The following is a 27,967-nucleotide window of genomic DNA, read 5'->3' as shown; positions in this document are numbered from 1 at the left end:
AAAAAGGACTGTGCATTTTTTGTCGAATTACGCAATGTCTAGTTTACTTCCGTTGCCATTAGACGTGTAAGTATAAAAAGTACAATAAACTAATAAATTATCAGTGAGGCACATACACATCTAAGATCACTTCATAATATAAATTTATTGAAAGATCATTCCAAGAAGAAAGTGCCAATCATTCAACTACAAAGTATTTGTAAACATCAAGATCTCTAGCATATCTTACCTTTACCTATTTTTAAAGGTTTAGATATTATAATATGTTCGTATTTAGATATTTTTTCTATGAAATATTAATATTTTAATATCTATATTTATTGGTAGATACTTTTTTTTTATATATCTCACGAACTGGTATTTTCATTTGGTATTGCAATCCCTAATGGCAGGTAACGAAAATTCATGTAAAATATGCAAGCAAAACAATTATCACTGTAGAAGAAAGGTTTCATTAAACATAAACAATTAATAAAATATACATAACTTATTAAGATTTCACTATGTACATGCACAATTCAACAAAAAAAAAGAAATTACACATCTGAAATACATTTCCAGAATACTTCAAATAATACATTCAAACCAATACACCATAGTTGAATGAATATTTTGTCTTCTTCTTTATCCATGTTCTTGGATGAAGCATATTATGGATATCACGCGGCGCCTCCTAGAATCCTTATCACACGAATCTGGAATCTGATCGGCTTGACGAAAAAGCGGGTCAGGTTGATTCTTGAGACATCTAGAGCATGTGGGCAAGCCAGGTTCGACGTCACATTAGATGTAACGAAAGGCTGCATAGTCTGTTCTTTTATTCTTTAGTTTATGACAGTTATACCACTGCGCACTCAGTATCCATCGCAAGTATCACAGTCTATTAAACTGAGAAAAAAATCATTATTAAACCCACATATTTTCACCAATCAGGCTGTTGGATTCAAAGTTGGTAACCTCCGTATTCTACCTCTTTGAAATAATCACAACAAAACTGTCTGAACACATTTAGGACTGCAAATAGACTATTTTCTTTTTGCATATTAGTACACAAAGAAATAAAATGTCCTTAACGTCATTCAAATTTAAAAAAAAATCATGTTAAGTCAAAATGTAAAACATAGCAGCTGATGAACATAAACAACTTTGCAATCATCTGTTCAATTCTATTTAACTGACAAACATAGCCGGATTTGATATTTTATGGAAACATACAAAGGAAAAGAACTTACAGAATCAGAATCAAAAAAAAAATGCAGGCTACCGACTTTGAAATTAGTAGCCTCTTACTAATTTTATTAAACCTAAAGGGTGTTACTGGCAATTTGTAATTTTACGGGAGAACAATTATTTGTAGACGGGTTTTATATTTTTCGGTTTTGGGTATAATTTTAATTTGAAATTACAATACAATGTATAATACACACTAACATTAAATATGACCAGTTTACACTTGTCAAATAATACCGTCATTTACTACATATGTGTCGCTGAGTTTCAAAACCCGCTATAACACTTTTTCATTATGTTGAGAAAATCAATAAAAACTTTTTGAACTAAAAAGGTTTTTGAATGTTTCAGTAGTGTTATAGCGGGATTTGATAGACACATTGATTTTCTTTCATAAATGACAGTTAATCGTAGCGGCTTTTGAAAGAGGCGATAAAATTTTCATGTCGAGATTTTAATAACGAATCCAACGATATATAAATATCTTAATTATTTCAAAAAAGTGTTATAGCGGGTTTTGAAATTTAGTGACACATATATTGAATCGAGTATTCACCAGTTTTTGAAAATAGCCAGCTCATATTATTACGTATTCGATAAAAATTATTTGATTTTATGTTTCTGTCCGTTTTCTTTTTTTTAGGAAAGTCTTCAATAAATCATTTTCTGGACTCGATCACTTCATACCATACTTTTGGATGCCAAAATGGATAGAAGTTTCTGACCCTTCGGCTAGGTACATCAAGCACTACGCCGCTACAGAGGAATAGGAAGTAATAAGCAGCAACTCTTAAATAATAATTATTTTTAGAAAAAAAAATTAACTGAAGTATAGTGCTTCTAATGAATTTGTTAACTTATTACATTCCTTTATATAAATAAGTAAAATATAATTAGGGATTATATTATATTATGCAGGATTATTAAAAAAATATTATTAAGGGTAATTTATTAAATAAATTGATCATAATCAAATGAAGCGTCATAATTTTTTACCCCAGTCAATGGTGGAGGTTCGAGCGGCCACTTCTTCATTCTCAGCCCTAATGACCATCGTCCTAGTGGTCTGATTCTTGCCACTGTGCACCGAGTGATGTATAGCAAGAGCTGATTTTTGGGTGAAGGCCTTTCCACATGTGTCACAAATGTATGGCTTCTCTCCTGTATGGGACCTCATATGCACCTAGAGAATAAAATAAACATTTTTAAAAAGAATGGTTGCTTACTATTGCTATACCCATTGGAGACAATTGGCGTCAATTTTATGCCATTTGTTCTTGGTCAAAATGTTTTATTTTCTTACCTTTAGATATTTCTTAAAACCCTAGGTACATATTTAAAAAGATATGTTTAAATTGAAATATTTCAATACCTACAACATAAGTATTAAAAAAATTATAAAATTAAACATAATAATATAAAAGTTGTAACAGTTTTAATAAGCTCTTGTTAAATTTACTACAAAATTGAATTTAGCTGTCGTTGACAAAAACATGCCAGACGGGGTACGAAAACAAGCTATTTGGCAGGAAACATACTAGATTTAGTGAAAATAAAATTTCAATAGGTACCTTTTTTGTCTATCGAAAAAAAGTGCTCATTATACAAGTGAAAATCACACCAGAATCTCTGATAATCGTCAATCCGATGCCACATGCCTAAGCACACATTAAATTATAATATCTGATACCATTATATCACTATAACGCCAAGAATGCTCCTATTGTTTCATTGTAATGTTTTATTTCTCAAGTACCGACCTACCTTCATTAAATATCTGATAAAATAAATAAACTAAATATGTATCTAGCTAATAAACTATATAAAATAGCTATATATATTCTATATAAAATATTCAGCACATTTAAAGCTGTTGAATCGCCATAAGCTAGATGCATTTTTTACAAGCTAGACACCTATCTAAAAATGCTAGATCTGGCAAGAAAAACCCTAAGTTGGCAACGCTGGTTGGTGCACATTTTTTTCTCCTTTTCTGTATGTGTCCGATGGGTTAATAAGATGGAAATGTGAAAGCTAGCCACCATGGACCAACACTATGAAACCGGATTCACTTTATTACGTAACTATTGAAAATAACATATTCTTTAACACATGTTAAAGTTTATCCCATATTTCTCCACTGATATACTTAAATCTTGTTATTGTGTTTCCTTGTATTTACTCTGGGTCCATTGGGATGAGACAATGTTTCCAACATCCATGTTATGGATACAAATACATTAAGAAGTTAATTGAAAAGAACATCCTAAAATCTCGACCAAAGACAACCATTTTTAAATTGATCACTCTACCAACCAGTCACTTCAGCCGGCGAACGCAGATCAGCTTACAAAACGGCTGGGATTCATTGATCCAAATATTTTCCATGCAACAAATTAGTTAAGACAAGACTTAAAAATAAGAAAGGGAAAGTTAATTACCTTTAAACTACTACTCCCGGCAAACCTCTTATTACAGAATGAACAGGCATGCGGTTTCACACCAGTATGAGATCGCATATGTCCTGATAGTTGGCCGGAGCTGGCAAACCCTGTTATACATACAATACACATTATTTAAAACAAAAGTAGAAATTACTATATTCGCTCCCAAGCAAAATATATGGGACTCCAGTGTTGGTTGTTAACTATTCACATATTGAAAAACAACACAAATTTTCCAGCCACTGGATCAAAGCTGCAATCCATGGCTTCAGAGACTGCCAGTTATAGTGTGAAATCTTTACAGTGATAGGCGGGGCGGCTTGGAGAACTAGATCCCCTCCTCTCGCGTTTCAGTACTTACAATACTTCGAAATCTAAAACCATAGACAAGATACAACACGAGCGCCGCCGCCACGTTAAAGATTTCGCAGTCTAGGCCACGATATGCGACGACAAATTATAATGATAAGAAGATTAATATCATCATACTTGATAATTTAATTCTGGAGCAGAATGTATTTCAAAACTTCACAAAGATCAATAATTTGATTGAGTGGATATTAAAATCGTACAGGGTATTTTGGTTTATAACATTTTTTGAAATACATTATGTCTACTGGATAGCCGTTGACAGATTTTCAAAACAAATAAATGTAGTGTCACTGTCATTTTGCGTGTGGAGTGGGCAAGCTAAATTTTATTAACCACATTTTTCTCTATTTTCAAACAGCAACTCCCACACCACATTTGCTCCAATAGGAACCAGTAATGGGTGGTTATTATATTAACCAATAAAACATGTCGAACTAGAGACTAGTTGGTCTAATTTGACATTTGAAAATGAACTTGTAATTATAATATATATATTAATTAATTCGTGGGTCGGGATGTGTAGTCAGGTAAGTCACAAAACAGCAAAAATGAGATATGAATGCCACTATACCAAAAAAAAAAAAATCTTTCGTTCTGTGTAGTCAGATAAGTCGTACGTCTCACCATTAGCGAGATGCATTTTCAGTCTAAACATATTTTTTATTTTACGGGGTGTGTACACAGTTAAGTCACATGAGTAGTCAGATAAGTCAACGTTTTGTGTGACTTACCTTACTACTCATGGTTGGCTTATCTTCAAACGTCATACCTACTCAATGTTGATCTTGGTGAATCTAACGAATTTTTTAAGATATTTTGAAAAAAAAAATAACAACAGAACGTTAGTAAAATAGTCATATTTTAATAAATTATGACTTATATAAATAAGTATGTGTATTATTAGTAAATTATAAAAAATATACCAAATTTATCGAATTTGATTTATTTAAATCTAAAAACACGTAAAAAATATCCAAATAAATAATCTTGCTTCTAGGTTCAACCACATACTCCAATAACTTGTATGTTGACGATTCATATGGTAGCATAAAAGATCCTGATTTTAATATTCAAGAATTATTAGTCTAATTTACCGACATTGAAGAACCACACCCTTCATGCTTAAATAATGCTTCCACGATTACACATCACAACGTTGTTTTAAGCTATGACCCTCGTTCTCGATTCAGAAGAAATAATAATTACCAAAAACGTAACTTAAAGGATGATACAAAAGCCTCCAGAAATGATAAAGAAGTTGCACGAATTACTGGCGAAAGTTACAATGTACCTATAATGAAAGTTATGAATATGGAAAAAAGTCGTATCAGACAAAGCGAACCAGGAAAACAACATTTTCGCCAAGTAACAGTTCAATATTACTTGACTGTTGTACTGTTACGGAAACCAATATGTAAAGGTTGTACATTAAAAACATTAAGTGAAAGTCACAATTTTTTTGAACATGTTTTGAAAAAAAAAGTGCGACTGCTTCTGGTATACTCATTCAAGAAGATGCAAGAGGAAAAATATCCCTAAAAACAAAGATAGCGAACAAGATAGGCAAATAGCAAAGACACATATGTGACTGTCAGAAAATACTTACCGCCACATTTGACAATAACTGTGATGTATTCTCAATATTTGAAGAGTATTAGCTGTAATCCCATCAATATTCGTTTATACGCAGAAATATTCCATGGCATGAACTTAACATTCAAACGGCCAAATGAGGATACTTGCCAAAAATGCGATAAACTTATATACATATATACAAATTAAGAATTCCCCGGATGATGAAGAAAGAAATAAAAATCGTGAGGAATTGAAAGATCATCATATCATGACGAAGCTGACTTTGCATATTCAGCTAAGAGTTGTGATAAAGAGTACTTGCAAGATTCCTCTTGCCAAATTGTAACATTTGACATGCAGCAATGTATGCCCACACCAGTTGTTGAAAGTTCCCTGGCTTTTTACAAACGACATTTTGACAGTGCATGATTGTGATAATAACCAGGGATATTGCTTTGTATGCCATGAGGCTCTTGCTAATAGAGAAGTTAACGATATCGCTGCATGTCTGTTCAAATACTTAACCAAGGGGATACATGATAATATTAAGCATGTGATCATGTATTCTGATAGATGTGCAGGTCAAAACAAAAATAGCCACGTAGCTGTAATGTGCATGATAGCAGTGAAACATTCTGAGACTCGAAACAAAATTGATTAAAAAATTTTAGTCCCTGGCCACACACATATGGAGTGCGATAGTGACCATCGCATAATTGAGAAGAAAAAAGGACATTTGGTGGACCGATCGAACATCCTCATGATTGGGCCAAATCAATATGCGAGACTGCAAAGAAAAATCCTTTTCAAGTCACTGAAATAACTCGTGCAGATTGTTTTAACTACTCGTATCGTATAGACACATATGGGAATAAGTTTGTTTGGAGAGATGTTAAGTGGCTTTAATTCAACAAACATGAACCGGGAATAGTGAAATTTAAAAGAACTCTCGACGAGACGACTGCATTTTAACAAATTTCATATATAAGACGAGACACGACGAAAGATTTGATAGACTTACTTCCATACATTTCACCTTATTATAGAGAATTTTATGAGTCACTTGAGACAGTCAGGGATATTTAACCTGATACAATTGAAGAAATCCGTACTGAAGTTTAATGATAACGATGAACCTTTATAATATTCAGGTTTGTGTGCCTTTTCACTACTTAAATAACATTAAAGTAAAAATAAGTTATAAAAATTCTAATTTTAAATTTATATAATATTTTGTTCAATAAACAAATAAGATTTATGTATAAAATGTGTGTTTTATTGCTAATATTAGTCGGATTTACATGAAAAAATAATAATAATACTTTGTGCGTAGTAAGGTAAGTCAATCATTTTTTGTGCAAATCCAGATAAGTGAATTCCCTTTTTTCTAAACCAATTAAATTTTAATGAAACAAAATAGTTTGAATACTTCTAGGACATATAATTGAAGGCCAATTACATGTACTTTGATTTGTTACTCATAAAAAAACATAACTATAATTAGGGGAATGTGGGGAATTTTTTGAACTTTGTTTTTGCTATATCTCAAAATGACAATTTGTGACTTATCTGACTTCACATCCCGACCCACGAATTAGAACATGCAGAAAATATTGGTGTATACTTGAATTGTTTTCAATTGAACATTGAATTTGTTGAGACGATGTTTAAGGAAAGATGTAATATGTAGATATGTCTGTAAAAAATGTCACTTGATGAAAAATATTTAACCTTTTTCACACACATTGCATATGTGTGGTTTTTCTCCGGTGTGCGTTCTCTGGTGCACAACCAATGTTTCCTGTCGACTGAAGAGTTTTCCACATGTGTTACAATGGAATGGTTTTTCACCCGTATGTGTGCGGTGGTGGATGGTCAATGTGTTCGCACCTTAAATGTAGACAGAAATTATTAATAATTTTTATATCAAACAGTTGTATTAATGTGCAATCAACATAAAATAAATGTGTCTCAATCATTATCAATGTCTCAAACACAACTATATGGGATAAATGTTGTCAGTAACCCATACAATCCAAAAAAAATTGACTTAGATCAGTGGCGAGAGGTGGAGGTAGGCTGTTAAGATTCGACATAATATGTAGTCCACACTAAACATTGTTAGTCATACTTATTTGTTTTCATTAAACTAAGAAAACAATTTGCAAATGGTGCTTGTTAGTTTTTAAAATTCAATTAAACCCTGCCTTGACTAAACCATAATAGTTAAGACATGCTACGGGCAAACTGACAAAAATAGTGCACACTGTTTCAGTCATACTTATTTGATTTCGTTGAATAAAGAATACGTATTACAGTGTTGGTTATTTTTTTTTTTAATTCATTAAGTCCTGCTTATACCAATCCATAATCGATGTTTGGCTAATGGCATCATTTTAGATATTTTAGAGATAAATGAATATTTTTTGACTATTATCTACTATGGCTTGAATTAGGCAGTGTGCACTATTTATGTCGGATCTTCACAGCCTACGTCCACCATTCGCCACTGCTCTAGATAGAAGTCTTATATGTACTCTGTACATATTAAGAATTTTGAAGGCAGATCAATTTTCGTATAGAACTTGTATTTGTAACAACTTCATTATTTTCTTCTTTTGGCAGCCCAAAAACAGAATAGCGACTCGCGTTTTGGTTTGAAGTCGGTTGCGGCTACAAATGGGTTTGTTAGGGTCAAAGAAACGTATCTGATTTTTCTCTACTTTACAGAGGAGACCCAAACAAAACTAAATTTACATTCCACTGATATTAACAAGTTTTCAGAGGATATGTATTGAATTATCTTTTATCTATTGAATTTTTTTTGTCACTTAACGTTATTAAAAATTCCCAAAAATTGAGATACCTACGTTTCTTTGACCCTAATATCCCGTTTACACATGCATGGATTAACTGCTGACAGTAAACATGTAAACACGTATTATCGTGCAAATTGTAAGATTGCATGCATGGATTAAAAAAGTTTAGAAGGGTGAGGTTAACCGATCTTCACGCGAATTATCGCGATAGTTTAAAATACAAACTATTGGTTCAAGTTAATCCATGCACGTGTACAAGCGCTATAATGCTAGAAACACATTACTATCATGTCACATGTATAAATAGTATTTTACATGATTATTCATAACTGCTTTCAACTGCCAACATAAAATTACTGAAGGAGTACATATTATCTTTCCACGGGTATTCATAGCTAAATTATTTACAGTAAACTGAAAAACAAAGAACCAACCTGCAAAACCTTTTCCACATATATTACAGGAGTAAGGCTTTTCACCCGTGTGTGTTCTCATATGAATTGTAACATAACCTGAAAAATTAAGAAGAATTATATTTAATAAAAATTATGTTTACTTTACAAGAATAATCGTGCGGAGTCCGATATTTCCCTTGTGGTCTATTAAACCTCATCTACATAATATGAATCAAACTTAGTATTGTAATAAAGCTGCAAATGGAAGAATAATTCAATTTTACCTACAAATAAATTCATGTCTTGTTATGTAACTAAATTTGGTAGAGGTATAAATCAGATCTTAGCTATCCACCAAGATGCGGCAGGATTTCTGCCATGGATCAGAACACATAATTTAATATGATCCATTTCACCAACAGAATTAAGAAGAACAATAAAACATTATCATCAGCGATTCTCATTGTATTATTATATTAAGTAAAATAGACTACAGTGAAACCTCGATTCTACGGTTTTCAAGGCACCCTAAGAAAAAACGATAAATGCGGGATATATAAAAAATAAAAAACTCGTTTTTCTCCTGGATTTTTTAGACGTTTTGAATTATTTTCAGTTTCTCAGCTAGAGTTCTAGTTTTCTTCATGGGGGGCATTTTAGTTGTGACTTATAAAAATTCGTGATACGAGATGCGAGGCAAGCCTGAGCGGCAACCGACCTGTCTGAACCTGACTGAAAGGTCTGTAGTATGTATCATAAACAATTCTACGAAAGCGAAATGAAAAATATTCAACAAAAACGGTCAATCGGGATAAAATTTGTGACAGGACCATAATTTATAGACGATAGATCGGGGAAAACGATAAATAAATCGGGGAACGGTTAATGGGGGATTATTTAACATTGTTCTTATGAGTGTTTGGCGGGACTTTCAAAAATGAACGATCCGTGTGGGAAAACGATTTATGCGAGAACGGTAGATCGGGGTTCCACTGTACATAATTTATTTTGCTGACCTGTGTTTTTCATAAAATTATTTAATTTCAATATCTTTATCACACAATAAACATTCAACATCAAAACAAATAATTTTTATTTTAACTATTGATAACTATATTATTAGCAAAGTTGTAAAAGTAATAAATAATCGCTTTTATGATAAAATATAATGTAAACAAGTTGGTGGTTGGTTACAGATTCATTTTTTCGTTATCGAGAATTGTACTGCTGCCAATAAAATATTCTTTGATAATAATATTTTTAAATACTGCAACATGAGATAAAAATAATCAGTACTTAATTATGTCGCTACTTACAAAACTGCATAACATGCAGTTTATCAGATAGACATTAAATGTTATTGACCCATTCAATTCATTTAATTCAATTCATTTATTTTTTTAACATATTGTGGACATTACAAATTATAAGTTTAAGACGTTCACAACATGACATTTAGAAACAAAGATATATAAATATAACAGTATTACATAAAAAAAAGAGATATATCAGTAGATGAATTAGATAGGTACAAGGAAGTACACCGGATGAGTTAAGCAGACCCTATTTTAAGAATTTAAACAACATCCACCTAAACTCATTCTCACGTAGGTGGAATATATCAACACCCGAAGCAATTTCGTTGAACATAGTTATCACTCTCCCAATTGGCATTACCAGTGGCAGGTTGGTTCTGCACCTTGGGAGAATAAACAACTGGTGGTCTCTATTTCTAAGATAGTTATCAGGGACACACAGGTCAACACTGCCCAGAATGGCAGAGTTCTCATTTATACCTTGTATAAGTCGAAAAAAATATGTAGCTAAATAAAGATTTCTTCTAAATTGCAGACTGCAGTATGTAAGCATGCCTAAGAGAAAGTCAGTTGGATAAAGCCACGGATAGTATCCATACAACCTCAAGTAAAGGAGTCTCAAGAATTTCTTCTGTACCCTCTCCACCATAAGGCCATACTTCAACTGGTGCGGTGCCCAAACAATAGACCCACTCTCAAGTCTGCTTCGAACTAAAGAATTAAATAAAAGTTTTAACACCGTAACATCTGAAAAGACCCGGGAAGTACGCATGACGAAGCCCAACATTTTAAGCGCTTTGTTACAAATGGTAACTATATGGCTAATAAATGTCAGTTTACTCTAAAACGTAATGCCAAGATCCCTTACAGATGATATTCGTGACAGAACTCTGCCATGCATCGAGTATTGGAAAAACAACACTTTTGAGGCTCTGGTAAACGATAAAAGATTGAATTTATCAATATTGAATTCTAGTTTGTTACGCCTGCCCCAATTTAATACATTATCTATATCAAGTTGGAGCTGACGACAATCGTCCAAGGTGACAACTTCCAAAAAGAGTTTTAAGTCATCAGCGAACAACAAAAACATAGCATTTTTTATTACCAATGCTATGTCATTTATAAAAATCGTGAACAGCAACGGCCCTAAGTTTGAGCCCTGGGGGACACCAGAAAATGTGTAAAAGGTCTGTGACTGATAAAGGCCGTATGATACGTATTGTTGACGGTTCCTAAAATAACTCCCGAATAGTTTCAAAAATCGATCCGACAATCCAATAAGTTGGAGTTTTTCCATCAGGATGTCATGATCGACCTTGTCAAATGCTTTCGAGAAGTCATTGTAAGAACAGTCAACCTGGTGGCCTCTATCCAGTGCCGATGACACATAATCAGTAAATACCATCAGGTTAGTTTCCGTTGATCGGCCTGCTCTAAATCCATGCTGTTCATTTATTATAAATGACTCAATTTTTGGAGAAATCATGTTGTGCATGATCATCTCAAGAACTTTTGCTGGTGCAGAGAGAACAGCTACCGGCCTGTAATTCTCCACTGAGCCACATAGCCGACCAAGCACGAGGATTTCACGTGCGGCATTTTTTTGTCTTTTGTACCAAGCACGAGAAATTCACGCGCCTGAGAAGGCACGTTTTCGTTAATTTTTTGGGACGTCCATAGGCATCTATCGAAAAAATAATGAATTAAGGCGAAGCCTTTACTGAGCCGTTTTTAAAGAGGCACCTAGCGGAAAAATACGAAGCTTGCAATTTGAGATTTTTTTTTAATAATTTACAATTTCAACTGTATTAATTACTAAATATGTATCTGAAAACATTAAAAAGAAAAATATTTTTTATTTTAAGTCAAAGATAAACGTACAATTGTAAAAAATGTAATAAAATGTGAATTTGTTGAATCGGACCGTACCCTATTATTATATATATTTTATGGTCATATTTATTATTAAAATTTAGTTTATTAAGTTTTCTAAGCATCACCTAAGAGATTTTTGTCTAATTCATAGTTTTAATATTTTTTATATCTATTTAAAAAAACATAGATTTTTATAAAAAATATAAATGTGTATAACTTGAAATCCTTTTTAGTTATTAGTCGCCAATGGGTTAAGAAATTAATATATTATGATCTCTTATATTATTATTCTTGTATGTATATCGTATATATCGAGGGTATACCGACAGAAAGCATTAACTCATTAAAACAAGTTCTGAGATAATCGCAAAAAGGACTTTAATTTTTTTTTCAAAGCGTTCTCCCACGTAGATTTTTTTATGATTTAAAAACATTTTTTCTACATTATAAAGACTAACCTTTATGGCAAACACAATATACGACATGTTACAAGTCCTGTATTTTGTATACGCAGAACGCATTAGGTCATTATCATGCTTTCTATCAGAATAAAAAAATAGCAATATGATTTAATAATGTTTCTATTTTCTCACCATTATATCCTATGCCTTTGTGCGTTTTACCAGGACGTAGAGTGTAAAATTGTATACATTTTGGCAATTAAAACAGAAAAACAGCAAAAACTGAGTTAATGCGTTCTGTCAGTATACCCTCAATATATTGTATATATATCTTGGATAACACACCAATTTCTTATCTTAATGCCATTTTGTTGATTTTTAATCGTTTTCACTTTGATTTGTGCGCTCCCGAATTGTCTAATAATTGATCTGGACACCTTACAACTATTCGATGATTTCACGGATACGTGACATTTAAATTTGACATTTCCTTACATCCCTCGCTTTATGCTGTTTATCCATTAATTACGTGTTAATTCCAGGAACATAATTTTTATAAAGGTAAACTTTATAAATATTTGGCTATTTTTCTAAAATTTCTATGCTTTGTTTCAGCCGTTTTCAAGAACAACAATACATAAACAAATAATTGAAAAATAATATTACTTACCTCTTTGTGAGAATCCTTTACCACAAACTGAACAAATATGTGGTTTTTCTCCCGTATGAACGCGAATGTGTTTTTCCAAATTGCATTTCTGAGTAAAACCTTTACTACAAATATTACAGATGTACGGTTTCTCTCCTGTGTGGGATCTGCAACAGACAATATAATCAAATCAGCAAAAAAAATACACGCAACGCTGTAAACCAGTGATTCCCTACATTTTTTATTTGGTTGAACCTGTGAAACATTTTGCAAAACTTAAGGAAGCCCTATCTAGCCGACACGTATTATTAAGGTCTAGAAAGGTATTACAAATTAGATATCTACAGCAGTAGACAGTGTCATTCTGAGGTATTAAGTGCCGCCCTTAAGCAGACTCAAAATGCCTTAAAATCTCTTAATATCATTAGTCTTAAATCATAGTGTATCAACACACGCAGGTGAAAATTTTTATATACCTACAAGTTTTCTTAACATACCAATTTGTCCAAAATTATTAGACAGGCCAATAAATACACAATGAGCACTATATTTACTGAACCAAAAGTGATCCTCATCAATGGCATTAAAATCGAGCGGGACAACAATAACGTCTATCTCAGACAACGAATGTCAATTGACGGTACTATGTATAACGAGATTGCTCGCAGAACCAAACTGGCATGGAAAATTATTTCATCAGGGATTTTTCCCCACAGTGATAACACTGATAATATTTTTTACATGACATACAGCGACATCTTGCAGCGTAATACAGTGCCTGGCATGTAAGTGGTGACGTTCATTACTGACAACTGGAATCCTCAAATTGTAGTTGTGTTCCTCGCTGCTAAGTATAACTCTCGGTACTTTAATGATATCTACAATGTGATATCTAACCAAACTGAGGTTTTAAATTGTTTCATTGTTTCAGAATAGATCATGTTAAATCTACTCTGTTGCCATATTGGTTTCAAGTTGTACTTTTTTCGCTAGGTTTTGTGAATCCTTACATAACTTCTAACACAGCTCTGAACCTCAAGGTTCCGCTGAATTACAATTGGGATCACTGCTGTAAGAAAATTATAATTACCTCATATGGATGCGAAGAGATCTAGCTTCTACATACTGCTTGGCACAATATTTACAGCACAGGAGCTTTCTCCCAGTATGATATTTAAAATGCTTGGCCAAAGATGTCGCCCATTTGAATCCTCTTCCTGAAAATAAAACTATTATTTCACTTGTTCCATATTGCAGTACACAGTCTCCGCCATTAAGAGTAAAAAAAACCATGATCATCATGACAATGCGTCGATCGCAGGATGAATATTGGTTAATCGCACAATAGGTCCATAGAAATTGAATCGTGAAACTGTAAAAAGTGTGTAGGTACACTCAGTTGTAATATAAGATGATTTCATTGATATTTTGAAGGGGAACCTTTAACTATTCCTATCTTTATTTCCTTACGGGGCGTTTTACGTGGGCGAAGTCGTGCGAAGCGTTGAGCAGCACGCTGAACTCAGACGTATAACCATGTGTGAAAATGTTCGTAAACAGTCTTTTTTTGGTTGTACGTTTATACGTTTGAGTTGCGCGCGCTGCTCATCGCTTCGCCGACGTCGCTCACGAAGATGAGCTGTTAACTAGATTATATGAAATCATATCTCATTATATGAGTTCCGACACATTGAATTTAGGCGTAGTTTCCTCTTTCCGTCGCACAGTTGGTCATTGGACGGTAGAAGAATAGATCAACCAACTTGAAAAGATGCAGTGAAATTCAATTTTCAGTTCAACTTATTTGTGTGAATTAAAATTTTTCTAAAATTGACAAAGAGTAAGCAACGTTCAATGTGACAAATGAACACCTTCAGGGTTTTCTAGAACTCAACCTATCCTATCACTGGCCCAATATTGAATGGATGGTAAATGAAATGCAGACCCTAATGCCCAACGCCACATTAACGACAGAGGTAAGCATGTATTTTCAAATATATATTTATTTGTAACGAACTTTTCAGGTTATGCGGAAGCAACTATTAGTTGTTCAATACATTTATTTTAGTTGGAGGATAAAAATGGGAGAGTAATGGAACACTGCCAGTTTTGTTACAACATAATAGATCATAGCCTACTTAAAGTTGGATATGCGTGTTATAAATCAATCAATATTGTGTGAAATTACACATAGACTTAGGGATTGCAATACCGGTATTTCAAAACCCAAAATACCGGAATTTTCGGTATTAAGAAAGCACACTCGTTTACGTTTTTGAAAATGAATTATAAGTTATATGCTGCAAAAATGCAAATATATTGAGTGAATCCAACAAGGTGAAAAAATAATAAAACAAATTTCATCAAATATATTTTACAAATTTAAAATAATATTATTTCAAAATAGAAAACATCCGTGACAAAAATGTTCAATTATTCTATAATTATTAATGACTATACAAGCTTTGAATTTAAGAAGCTTTTCCTGCAGCTGGACTTATTTGCACTTGATGAACTTTTAATGGCTTTAGTTAAAATTATCAATATATTAAAATTATTTGTAAAAAATCGCTAGTTCTACAATTATGATCAATAAATATTTTTAAATGTCAACATAATAAATGTAGGTACGTAGGTTTTTGCTATAAAATAATATTTTAAAAAGATTTTAATAGCTATATTTATTGATAAGCACCTACTTCTGTTTTTTTTTTTAATGTTTGAGAAATACCGGTATTCAATAAGAAATACCGAAAAACCGTTATTGACATTTTCATTCGGTATTGCAATCCCTACATAGATTGTGCACTATTTTTTTTAGTAATATATGGTATTTTAAAAATAGGCACCTCATATTACATTTACTTTGTTGTGAAGCTTTTGTTTCATATTTTATTAGAATGATACCAAAAAAAAATAATTACTGATTAAAATGTAAACTTACCACACACACTGCAGAGGTGTGGTTTCCCCTGAACATTGCGAAGTTCCCCTGTGTGGCGCTTCTTGTGTTTGTTAAGATTAGAACTCTCGGCAAACGATTTGTTACAGATGTCACACGTGTGTGGCTTATTCTCCAAGTGAGTTTTCAAATGTCTCTTTAAAGCCCGTGCTTCCGGGAATGATTTGCCGCAAGTCCCGCAAATATTCTCAAAAGGATGCACCGTCATATGCAACTGAAAAAGATCAAAATGAAAACAAACACACATCCTATAGAAATTGTTATTATTTTGAAGATATACCTACATTGATAAAACTATTACCAAAACACTGACTCATCATCAGACATGGCAACTTAAAGCTTTACACTAGTGCAGGAGTCGGCAAACTCTTGGAACAAAGGAGCCAAATATGAATGGCACAATGGTTAAAATAAATTTGAGAGCCATACGTATATTTTTATAAATATGATTTATTTAAATCAATTAATTACATTTTATAATTGTTTATTTATTAAGTGAAGAAGATTTCCCGAATAAAACTAGCGAACGTTTGTTTTTATTGTTGAAATTATAATTATATTTTTTACAGAATATGAATTACACACAATTTTCACGCATTCCTTAAAACAAATTTAATTTGTCAACTTTTGCAATGGGCAAATTTAAAACAACAATCATACCTTTTTGCATCAACCATCACGGAGGAAAAAATAGACTCACGATAATGTCATTATATAATATAATAAGTGTACAAATCAATGACAAAAAATAAAAATAGTGAACTTTCCAAAGTTTTTGTAAAAATTGGGAATTGGGAATTTGGCAAAGAGCCACATGCCCATACCCAAAGAGCCGCATACGGCTCGCGAGCCGCAGTTTGCCGACCCCTGCACTAGTGAAATGATCTGTAATTCACTGTGACCAAAATATACGGCCATAAAATGCTGAGACAAATATTCATAGGAATACATACTTTCTTTTTTGATTGCAAGCGTATAGTTTTATATGTCGTGTTTTTGTAATTTTACTATTGTAGTCAAAATCAAATATGACAAAATTTTGATGCCAATTGACGCCTAGCATTTTTGCTTCGCAACAAGTCACCGTCAAATATGGTAGGTGTCTTCTGAATGGTAATTTTTACTCCAGAAGACTTACATAGCCATAAAATATATTGCAATAGTTTAGGTATTATTTTGAAGTGAATCAAAAAATGAAATGCCATAGATGAATGAAACAACATAGTAGGTAAAAAACAAACAATTCTCGATTTTAAAGGGTTATCCAAGTTCAGGCACGAATTTGTGTTTTAAATAAAACATATCAATTGATAATTTGGTCTTTACAATTACACATGGAACACAATATCATTCAAATCACCCCTCCAGGCCATTTTCTTCAATTCACAATCCACTTATGCCAATTTTCGATTACTTTTTCACACATTTCATGCTCTATTTTGACCATAACACAATGAATGTTGTCCTTAACTGCATTAAGAGTTTGCGGATTGTTAGCATAGATACTTATGACCAGACCCAAAAGACGCCAGTGTTTTGGGACCTTTATGAAATGTGGCCCCATCCTATTGGAACCAGATATTTTCAAAATCGAAATCTTCCAATTATGGTTGCAAAATCATTGCAAAGTCATTGACCGCAATGGTCGCTATTTCGTTATTTTCGAAGAAGTGACGCCTCCAGCCCAAGAACTGCACCAAACAGTAACATTCGCATTATGTAATGGCCACTTTTTGAATCACTTTTGAGGTTTTCCTCGCCCCAAATATGGCAGTTCTACTTATTAACGAATCTATTGAGGTGGAAATGTGACTCATCACCGAAAATGATTATCCTTGAAAAATCATCATCGGTTGCCTGCTCTTCCATGATCCAATAGTTGTATCTGCGACACTGACTGTGGCTTGTCATTGTTGTGGTATTGGCTTTAGTTATTGCTTGAGCTAGATCTTATATAGATGTAGGTAAAAGTCTTCATGCAAAATTCACCATAAAAAGCCGTATGAGTTGCTGCGATCTTCTTAGAATCAACATTCCTGACTCTTCAGCCAAACTTTCGTGTACAGCAGAAATGTTTTCGCGGTAACGGGCTAGGTGAACATGTATGGGTGTCAGGCGATTCGAATCAGCTTGCGAATACAGCCTTTGGTCGGGCAATGATTTCTACCAAATTCTGACCTTAATTTTCGCAGTACAACTGTGGAAGATTTGCCATTTTCGTAGTATAATTGTATGATTTTTATACGTTGTGCAGTGGAGAAATGATACATTGTGTTAAATGGTAGACATACAACTGACGAAATATCAAAAAATACACGCGCAATATTTGACAGATAACAAACGACAGGACTAAAATTCGTACCATGAGTTGGATAACCCTATATTTATTTGATATTCACACAAAATTAAGAAAAACAAAAAATAAATACGTATTATTTTATAACGCTTGCAAACTATAATACTAGTCAATATTAAAATAGATATGCGAGCTAGTAACATAGTACTAAAATTTACATATACATAATAAGATCATGATAAAACCACAAAACATCTATAAACAAAGTAACCAAAAAAAGTTTCAAAAAATATTAGTTATGTAATCGCACAATATTAAGATCATAAACGCAATGTGGTTAATCAGCGCGCAAATATTTTCTATGAGACCAAATAACTACATGACTTTCGATAACTTACAACTTCAGAATTCTTAACCTATGGGTTGTGACCCAAAACTGGGTCTATTAACATATTGAGTGGGTCAATCAACTTAAAATAATAAATAGCAAGCCATCGACTTTGATTCTGGACAGACAATTTTTAATGTTGCTAGAACAGATACAAAACTTTTGGCAGAAAGAGCTACAAAAAAGCTCATTAGGTACTTGGGTTGTGTTAGTAAAACCTGTCTTATAATAGTAAAAGTATTATTTGGCTACATGGAATTTTGGGGATTGCAAGGATTATAATAAATTCTACTAATATCAGTAGTTATATGTACGCATAAAAAGCAAGATTGTTAAAAAAAGATACTGAATGTAATATTTAAAACAATGACGCACAACCTTCATGATCAGATGGCCGATTTATTTGTTTTTTTTTTGTTCGCAGGCCACGCAGGACACAAGTACCACAAACAATAGACAATTTATTTTATTCTGAGCATACTCCACTTATAACATTACATACAAATTTACAAGATGGAACTCAGTGTCAGTGCTAAGAAGCAAGAAATAATGTTAATTTTTAAAGCACATTCATCAGTATGTGCGCCGTGCACTACAGCGTATAATATCAATGATATCTATGTTATATTAAGGTGACGCATCAGTGAAATGGCAAATAATTTTCAACTGTAGGCGCGACGAAATTTTGGACTCGCTCGCATTCAGTGAGATAACGTCGAGCTAGAGACATGTCACTTTGCTTCGTGATGGCGACGGGCCAATTAATTCAAAAAACGTTACCCATTTACTTTAAAAAGAAAACATGTCAATGAATATATTATTATTGTTACTAATAGAACAATAAACAGAACATAAAATGGACGTATGTTGGATTTATATGACAAATAATATTTCGTTTGACAGGCGTCATTTGCACCCGCGACCCGCAATCCGCGCATCGCCTAGCAACAATTTTTTTAGACCGTGCCTCAACTGATGTACGGCCTTAAGTACAAGTTCGTTGTGCTAATTTCAAAATTTTAAATTATTGGATGAAATCATTTCAGCATGTTTCATTGATAACCTGTTCTAGGTAGAATATTATGTTAAGCCGATACCTCTTCCTACCAGTCACCTAGCGGAAAAATATGAAGCTTGCAATTGAAGACATTTTTTTGATAATTTACAATTACTTTTTTAAGTCAAAGATAAACTCACAATTTTAAAAAAATGTTATAAAATGTGATGGATCCCATTTTATTATTACAATTAGTCAAAAATCTCTTAGATAAAACATAGACAACTTAATAAACTAAGTTTTAATAATAAATATGACCATAAAATGATATGTAATAATAATATGGAATCCTTTCACAAATTCACATTTTATACAATTTTTTTACAATAATATACAATAATTATTGTACATTTATCATTGACTTAAAATAAAAAATATTTGTTACTGTTCGGTTATCAGGAATACAGCGGAAAACACATTTTTAAAATACCCGATATACAGGATTATTTGTTAGTTTGGGTTAGTTTAAGTTAGGTTAGGTTGGGTTAGGTTAGGTTAGGTTAGGTTAGTTTTGGTTAGGTTAACCTAACACACAATCCAGTTTATCGGCTATTTTCAAAATGTGTTTTCCGCTGTATTCCTGATAACCGAACAGTACCAAATATTTTTCTTTTAAATGTTTTCAGATACCTAAACATTTATTAATTAATACAGTTTAAATTGTAAATTATCAAAAAAATGTCTCAAATTGCAAGCTTCGTATTTTTCCGCTATGTGCCTCTGGTAGGTAAAGTCTTTGCCTTAAGAGTTTTTTGCACATATTTCATATGGTTGGTGAGCTGCAATAAATGACATAACGGACCACGATTGTGTACCACTGATTTAAAGTAATGAAAATATTTATAATAACATTAATTAGATTAGAACAGAAAATATCCTAAGAAAGAAAAACAACATGCAGATTCATAAATAATAATGACAAATTTAATTATTCTTCTGTAATAGGATTTTGGTGTAGCAATTGAGAAGAGTAAAAAATTACGCCTAGGATTTAAATATTTTTTTTATGCTGTGATTTACAAACACATGTTGAGATAATAAAATGAAAATATAACAGGATTTTTTTGTAAAAAATATTTCAGAAAACAGACAAAAAAGGATTGTTCTTACCTTAAGGTCAACCTTCATGTTAAATGATTCGTTACATTTTGTACATTTGTATTTTCCACCCATATCGGTTGTATATATAGGAAGTGTTATTTCTTTTAGGTGGTCATTTGCAATAAGATCGGAATCATCCTTCAAATCTGCAAAATAAATAATTGCCAATCATAATTGTAACTGTCAATACCTAAAAAATAAGAATAACTCATATAATATTTACTACTTATTACTTTTAAAACCATTAAAATAGAGTTCTACCAAGTTTTATTAATAGAGACAAACGTAAAAAAAATCGGCGTGTGTACTTATGTACGCGCGTTAGAAGTTACACTTCTTTGGCGTAATAAAACAAAATAAGCCGTTACCTGAGTCTATTAATAATACAGTGGATTAGGTTGATGAAAACGTACGTGATTCATCTGTGTCTCATATATAGCACATGATAATTGTAATTTAATTATTGTATTGGACCAAAACTCATCTTTGCCATACAGTGGTTATAATCGATTCAGAAGTGCCCAATATGAATTAATAAAAATAAACTTTTAATATATTTTTTGAATTATTTACCAACTCAACATTTACATAATTTATTTATTTATTGATATATAATTTTACTCATAAATAATACTTACATAAATATAGCCTCAAATCTTGATACACAATCTTTACAATGAAAAATAAATATACCTACAATCCAGTATAAATAAAGTTTTATGAATATAAATTAACAGTGTAGAATGTTAGTCTCCAGAAATTTGTTTATAAACATATATTATATTTATCATGACACAATAATGGTTATGTTCAAACACGTGCTGTTTACTTGGTTGTATTGAACGACTAACTAAATAACACTATGCGCATGCGCATGAACCCTTGAGACCGAAATGAATATAATCATAATAAATTATGTGTTGCATTGGCGCACGCAACTTCCTTCACACGCCAAATGTGTTACATCAGTGCGCGCAACTTCGTCACACACCAAAAATACACTTTGATCTGTTTTCCCAAACGCACCAAAAGAAGTATAACTTCAAAACCGTTTTATTAACAGCAACAGGTTTGTGGCTCAACGTGGTAAACAGAAACTGTGTCAACAACAGTTAATTATGATGTTATTTTAACCCATTCAACATCAGGAAAATTTTATTTTTCATTGGTTTTATTCAATAGAATAGTAATCATACGTTATAATGAGAAAAATAGGATTCTCCATGAAATATTTGACTTTCTATGTATTCGATTTGGTACCAGTGTTTTTCTTTCCTAATTATGTAGAAGAGTTAGTTATTTGTAAATTAATTACCGTGTCTGGGAACAAGGTGTGCTGTACCATCTGGGCATATTTCAATCATGTGTGATGGGGCGCTGGACTTGAGAGCGAGGACTGTGTGATTGCCATAATGTAAAACCTCATCAGGCTTGACTGTCACCACAACACTCTCTCTTTTAATATCTTCTCTGAGTTCACCATCAAAGGAGTGTTCATCACAATCAGAGTATGTGACTAAAAAATATCGAAACAATATTATTATGATAAAAACAGGGCACATCAGCTGTATGAATATGAAATATTGTACACATTTAACCTTTTTACTGCAGGTAGGTGTATATATGGCGGTACCTTCTACGCCGCGAATTTTATTGCAAAAATTAAAAATTAAAATCAATTTACGTTTCAAGTTTGTATCAATTCTGAGTATGTGACGATATTCCCAATATATGTCGTTGTATGTTCAACATATTTGTATGTTTAAAATAATTGATTTACATTAGTAAAATCCCGTTTAAAGCGGGACGTCCAAATACGTCATTTTTTATAAGCGGCGTTCCATTCATGGAAAAGTTCGCGTCTTAAGACGTCATTGGCAGCCATCCCGTTAAAAATAAAATCTATTCCGTAATCAGAAGCATTACTTAGTCATAATTAACAATACTATAATATATGGTACAAGGTTTACATAGCAATAACACCCACAATAGCCGCGCGGCTTAAGCATTGGACTATTGCGTCGTGGGTCCCAGGTTCGCATCATGGGTCTGACAACTACACATATTGTTTTTCAATTTGTGTATGAGTCAAGAGTATGGACCTAATAGGTTGAGCAAGTAGCTGACATCCATTTCTCGTAAAAACAAAATCTGTCAATACAAACCTCCAATCTGTGGAGGCCCATATGATCCTATTAGGATCGGACATGGTCGGAATGAATGAATAACTGAATGATGAAAGTAATTTCACTTTGCCATGACAACAACATCAAACATTAAGTGGTGTTTTATTTGGTCTTAAAGTCTTCGTAAGGTCCTATGACACGATACTGTACGCCGTCAGAGTGCGAGTGTCAACAGGTGGCATTTGGTTTTAACCGAGTATAGTCCCAGACAATTCACATCAAGTTGACCGTGATCTCCTGTGGTGTGCACGCTTAGGTATTTAAAGCTGTCGACGCTCTCGATGTTTTTCCCGTCACGAATCATGGAGAAATGTGGATCGGGACATGTGTACTTTCACAAAAAGGTTTTCTTTGTGTTCTTCTGTTAATTGTCTCTTGAATGTTCATGGGGGAGTTATTGAATAGAACAGTGTCATTGTCGTATCCAGGTCACACAGTTACATTGCAGAGGTGATAGCTATGCCTCCATCAGATGGTATTGACTATCCTTTCATAGAACGGTTGTGATCCTGAACCAGTCTGTGACAGTATCCTCAATTCTGACATAGCATTTCCTATTCCTATGCAGAGATTTAATTATGGTAGACAATCTTGGGGTATAAGGGTAGCTATGCATAAACATTACCATCAATCACAGCTGAAATAATTTTTAGTAAATTATCATTTTTATTTTAATGTAAAGTTACAAAAATTATTACCAAAGTGAGTGCTTTCCAGAACATCTAATTCACTCTCTTCTTTTATCTCGCCACCAGTAACATCTAACGTCAGCTCGGCTGATATATCCATTTCTTCAAAATTGTCGATATCTATTATATCTGTAACATGTTAATGAGTAAGAAGATTATGCATGCAAAAGGAAAACACGTTTACATGGAACACAACTGGCACTTACTTTAATACATAATTGATTTCTCAGCTATAAATGGTAAAAATGATATTGCTATAACATGAAACCGACAAGAAGTCTTCAACTTAGTATTCATATTTTAATTTTGTTGGTACATGGAAGAACAAATACATTATGTATAAACCTCTTATCGGCTTTTTGAATAAATTCATGTTATAAATCCATATATACATATATTTGCAACAGTGGTTTGGTAGAGCTCCTGTCTCTAAAGCTGTAAGTTGCGGTTCGTTTCCACAACTGGCAATTGTTTCAATTGTGGCAATCAACATGTAATTTTTTTCAATGGGTGTTTGCTCCAGTGCTAGGACTCAATCGGTTGGGGTAATAGCTAATACCCATTTCCTTCAAACCTGTCAGGACCCATTCAAGCATATATTTGGACCGGTCGTCAAGAATATTGTAAATATAGTTATAATTATTTATAACATCTGTAATAATTGTAAATTTATTTCCAAATATCGAGTCCAACGAGACATAGGGAGTTTTAACGGTTAAATGAACAAATAGACAGTAACCTTGGCTGTGGACATCTGCAACTGTGGTTATCAGAGAGCACTCAGCAAGTTCGCTCTCTTTAAGCTCCATTGATTTAGTTGCCTTTTGGTGATCTGCTAACAGGCTCTGAAATGAAGAAACGTTTGTATTACTTAAATATGAACATCATGCTATTTCTGGCTATTATGAACTGTTTTTTGAATTTTTTTTACAGATTCAAGTATTTTTTTATCACTTGTAAGTGGCTAATAATCCAAATATTTCCCATCAGAATCAAATTCAAGATGTTTCATGGATATTACTATGTACTCTGATTTTAAATATTATAGTATGTCCGATAAACTTATTATACTACAGGGTCTCAATATTATAATCTCAATTTAGACAATAAGTCTAAAGCTAGCCTGTCTATGACAGGGGTTTAAAAACTTTTTCTGTAAAGGACCAAAAAAAACTTTTTAAAAATTAATAATATCGACCAAGACAGACTCATATTATATTCATTGTCAGTAGCAATTTGTATAATCGTTAAAAGTTCATTTTGAAAATTCGTTTCACTTAAAGGCAATTAAAATTCTATGTATATACGAACAGAACGCAGCTAGTTTATATGCAGTTGGATGTGTTGAAAAACTACAAATACATTCTTTTACACACTGAGCATCAGTTGAAAATGTCTTTTCACGAAAGTAGGTGCTATCAAATATAGATCTTTTTCTCCCAGCATAAGATCTTAGTTGACCACAGTCATCGCTCGGAAGACATTTATAGAATTTAGTTTGATTCATCTCTTGAAATTCACCTTTTGACATGCTATTATACTGTAGATAAATCACTTCTAATTGAAGAATGAGTGGAAGCTTCTCAATTATACAGAAAAATGGATGTTGAAATATTGAAATGTCTTCTGCACTTGCATCAAAATCAGACAATAGTCTCAGCTTAGAAAATATGACCGCTGCCAATTTGCATGGGAATGGAAATTCAATTTCTTCTTTTACTTTACGCATTTTGAAATTTAGCAAAATTCTAAAATGTGAAATCGAATTCTTAGCTTCCGGTATGAAAAGAGGTAGAGAGCCGTAGTTTGCTGACCCCAATGTCTGGGTCATAATCCTGCTTTGTGCATTGCACAGTATAGTCAGTCAAATCAAATCATACCTGAAACTCGTGACTAACAAATGCTTTCAAAGTAGATGCGCTCTTTTCACACAGTTGTTTGAATGTGTACGCCCTGCTGACCTGCAGGACACATTGAACGCACATTAAGTGCGGAAATCCATCACCTTCCTTCACCTGCAATGCAAAAGAAACAAACAATAAGACATTGGTTAATTATTGGAATAAGACAAATATATGGTTGACTTAAAAGTATCGAGCTTCTAGCATCCAAACCAGATTAACCGAAACCGGTCAATTGCGCATTTCTAAAATAACTAAAAACCAGGTAATTTCACACAGTTAACCGTCCAAATTCTTAGTAGGAATATGGTACACAAAACAAAAATGTCTAAAAAGAATATCTTCAATTTACTTTGCAACGTGATAATTGACAAAAATTTAAATATTACCTACTTAAATTATTTTTAACTAATCTAAATAACTGATCTGTCTTTTCTATGATTATTATGCTTACGACTGGCCTGGCCTGATGGGTAATTTTTCAAGAATCAAATAATAAAAGTCCTTTTTGTTATGCAGATGTAGAATGTCGGCAAATCCCAACTACACCATAGCCGGCTCGCACATCACAACTCGCCTCGTGTGCCTGACAGCCATAAATCAAAACTTCCGAGACCGGCCGGGCAGTGTTGCATGACACAACCTCGCACATCTATCTAACGACAGTCATGCGTAGCCTTCGAAACGTATTGATATTTCAATGCGGTGATCGGCAAGCTGGTATAGGAATGACCAATTCGTAGGTGTTTCTTTGTAACTTCGACCCTCCGACTAGGAACCCGAGAAAAATGCAACATGTCGATTGCAACAGCCAAATGTTTTTTTCAGACGAAACAGTTGCATTCGATCAATCTGCGGAGCTCCATTTGGCAACATGTGATTTGTTGTTTCGTTAAATAACGATGACGTCACATCGACGTATTCGACACGTTTTTAGGCAAGATGAGTTCTGATAGGCAAGCCGGCTAATAGCCACGTGTATTTACTTATTACAATGAGCTTATATTTTGCCTTTGGAAAGATAGGTAAGTTATTCTTAACTGAATTTGAATGAAATAAAATTGAAAGTTGGTTAAGAGTAGTTAATACTAGTAAAATAGTAAGCAGTTATTTTGTTTTATGACCAGTAAAAATAATTTTAATCAATTTAATATTATATACATGTTATATTCTTTTTAGGGACTAGGGATTCGAACACGGAACTCACAACATTATGAACCGTCGTGGGCGTTATTTAATACACATATTATATAACATAATATTTGTATTTCCTTTACGTGTTTTATAGTTTTACTATTTTATTTATGATCAATGGAATGAAATAATGCTATTTGACTAAAAAATTCACATTTCCGGAAAATTCAAAGCATCCACAGAAACGGTTAATACTCTCCCTCCGAATTTCAATGAATTAATATTATAATATGACAACTGAATGAATTTTTTACATTTTCATGATTCAATTCCAAATGATTCATGCAACTCGATGCAATCGATGCGTTAGGCATCCCTGCTACAAGTAAACAGGTGAATACCATTTGAAAAAGTGTAGATATTTCCAACTATAGTTTTCCCATATCCAACAACCTTTTTAGGGTAATTTTAAAATACCCCATATTGTCATTTTGGTTTTTGGTCTCAAAAGACCAAGATCACAAAAACGATATGGAGTACCTAAGTACTGTAAAATTACCTTTTTTAACATACAAACTTAATAAAAAGAATTGTTCAAAGTAGTAAACAAAAAAAACAATTTCTTCAACATCTTTGAGGTGAGATAATGTGTGAAAAGTGAGGAATCTATGAAAGTTAGTTGCGATTCCGTATTCATACATTTCGCTATCGACAAACATGGAATTATTTAGCGGTGCATACTCTCAAATAAATATATAATTTACGGAGTGAATCGACACTAGCAGGTAAACATAGGTTTGTCTCATTTGCTTAACTAAGTATCTATTCATCAAGTCGTTAAAATTATTCTCAACACTATCTCCCATAGATATATTAAGTACTTAATATATTTCTGAATATTGGAGAACTTATAATTTTTAAAAACTTTACATGTATAGATGTAAACGACATCAACATCTCATCCAAGCAGGCCCCAAAGAGTTCACGCATATCTCCCTTACGTCCTAAACAAGCCCGACATACTTTGTCAATTTCCAATGGACACGACAAGTACTTTGACATATCCATTTCGATTAAGCTGGAAATGATTTTCTTATTTATACAAACAATAAAATTAAACCACAAACGTCATAAAAAGATTGAACGATAAATCTGACTGCTCAGTGCAGTGTTG

The 27,967-nt window shown here is 32.9% G+C and overlaps 2 protein-coding genes across 2 annotated transcripts in view; one reads left to right on the top strand and one right to left on the bottom strand.

The window, feature by feature from the left end:
* AsnS (asparagine synthetase) overlaps window positions 1-2,144 on the top strand; it is a 28,364-nt gene extending 26,220 nt beyond the window's left edge. The window contains exon 12 of the mRNA XM_085940219.1: window positions 1,874-2,144. Within this exon, the coding sequence (XP_085796345.1) occupies window positions 1,874-2,000 (127 nt within the window). The 3' untranslated portion in view covers window positions 2,001-2,144. The remainder of the gene's footprint in view (window positions 1-1,873) is intronic.
* On the bottom strand, window positions 323-27,940 carry LOC147079340 (uncharacterized). Its single transcript, XM_085940207.1, has 14 exons — window positions 27,724-27,940; window positions 25,639-25,773; window positions 24,498-24,603; window positions 23,768-23,887; window positions 22,199-22,399; window positions 20,893-21,029; window positions 16,024-16,255; window positions 14,170-14,296; window positions 13,101-13,246; window positions 8,875-8,952; window positions 7,353-7,511; window positions 3,672-3,781; window positions 2,227-2,413; window positions 323-888 (listed from the first exon to the last, which is right to left on the bottom strand). The coding sequence occupies exons 1-14, from the start codon at window positions 27,859-27,861 to the stop codon at window positions 884-886; spliced, it is 1,881 nt and encodes a 626-aa protein (XP_085796333.1). The 5' UTR covers window positions 27,862-27,940; the 3' UTR covers window positions 323-883.
* Between the last annotated feature and the right edge of the window lie 27 nt (window positions 27,941-27,967).

The sequence above is a fragment of the Rhyacophila brunnea genome, unplaced genomic scaffold (genome assembly GCF_057557595.1).
Source record: "Rhyacophila brunnea isolate RB1 unplaced genomic scaffold, BYU_Rbru_1.0 scaffold_1, whole genome shotgun sequence".
Lineage (NCBI taxonomy): Eukaryota > Metazoa > Arthropoda > Insecta > Trichoptera > Rhyacophilidae > Rhyacophila > Rhyacophila brunnea.
Note: the sequence above shows the minus strand (reverse complement) of the source record. Positions and strands in the feature narration are given on the sequence as shown.

Bases quoted from the DNA above. Each gene is read 5' to 3' on its own strand.
- LOC147079340 (XM_085940207.1), bottom strand. From the start codon at position 27,861: ATGGATATGTCAAAGTACTTGTCGTGTCCATTGGAAATTGACAAAGTA. The intron at 13,247-14,169 runs GTAATTATAATT...TGTCTGTTGCAG, and splicing joins TCTCTTCGCATCCATATGAG to ATCCCACACAGGAGAGAAAC. The intron at 8,953-13,100 runs GTAAGTAATATT...TTAATTTTTCAG, and splicing joins TAAAGGATTCTCACAAAGAG to GTTATGTTACAATTCATATG.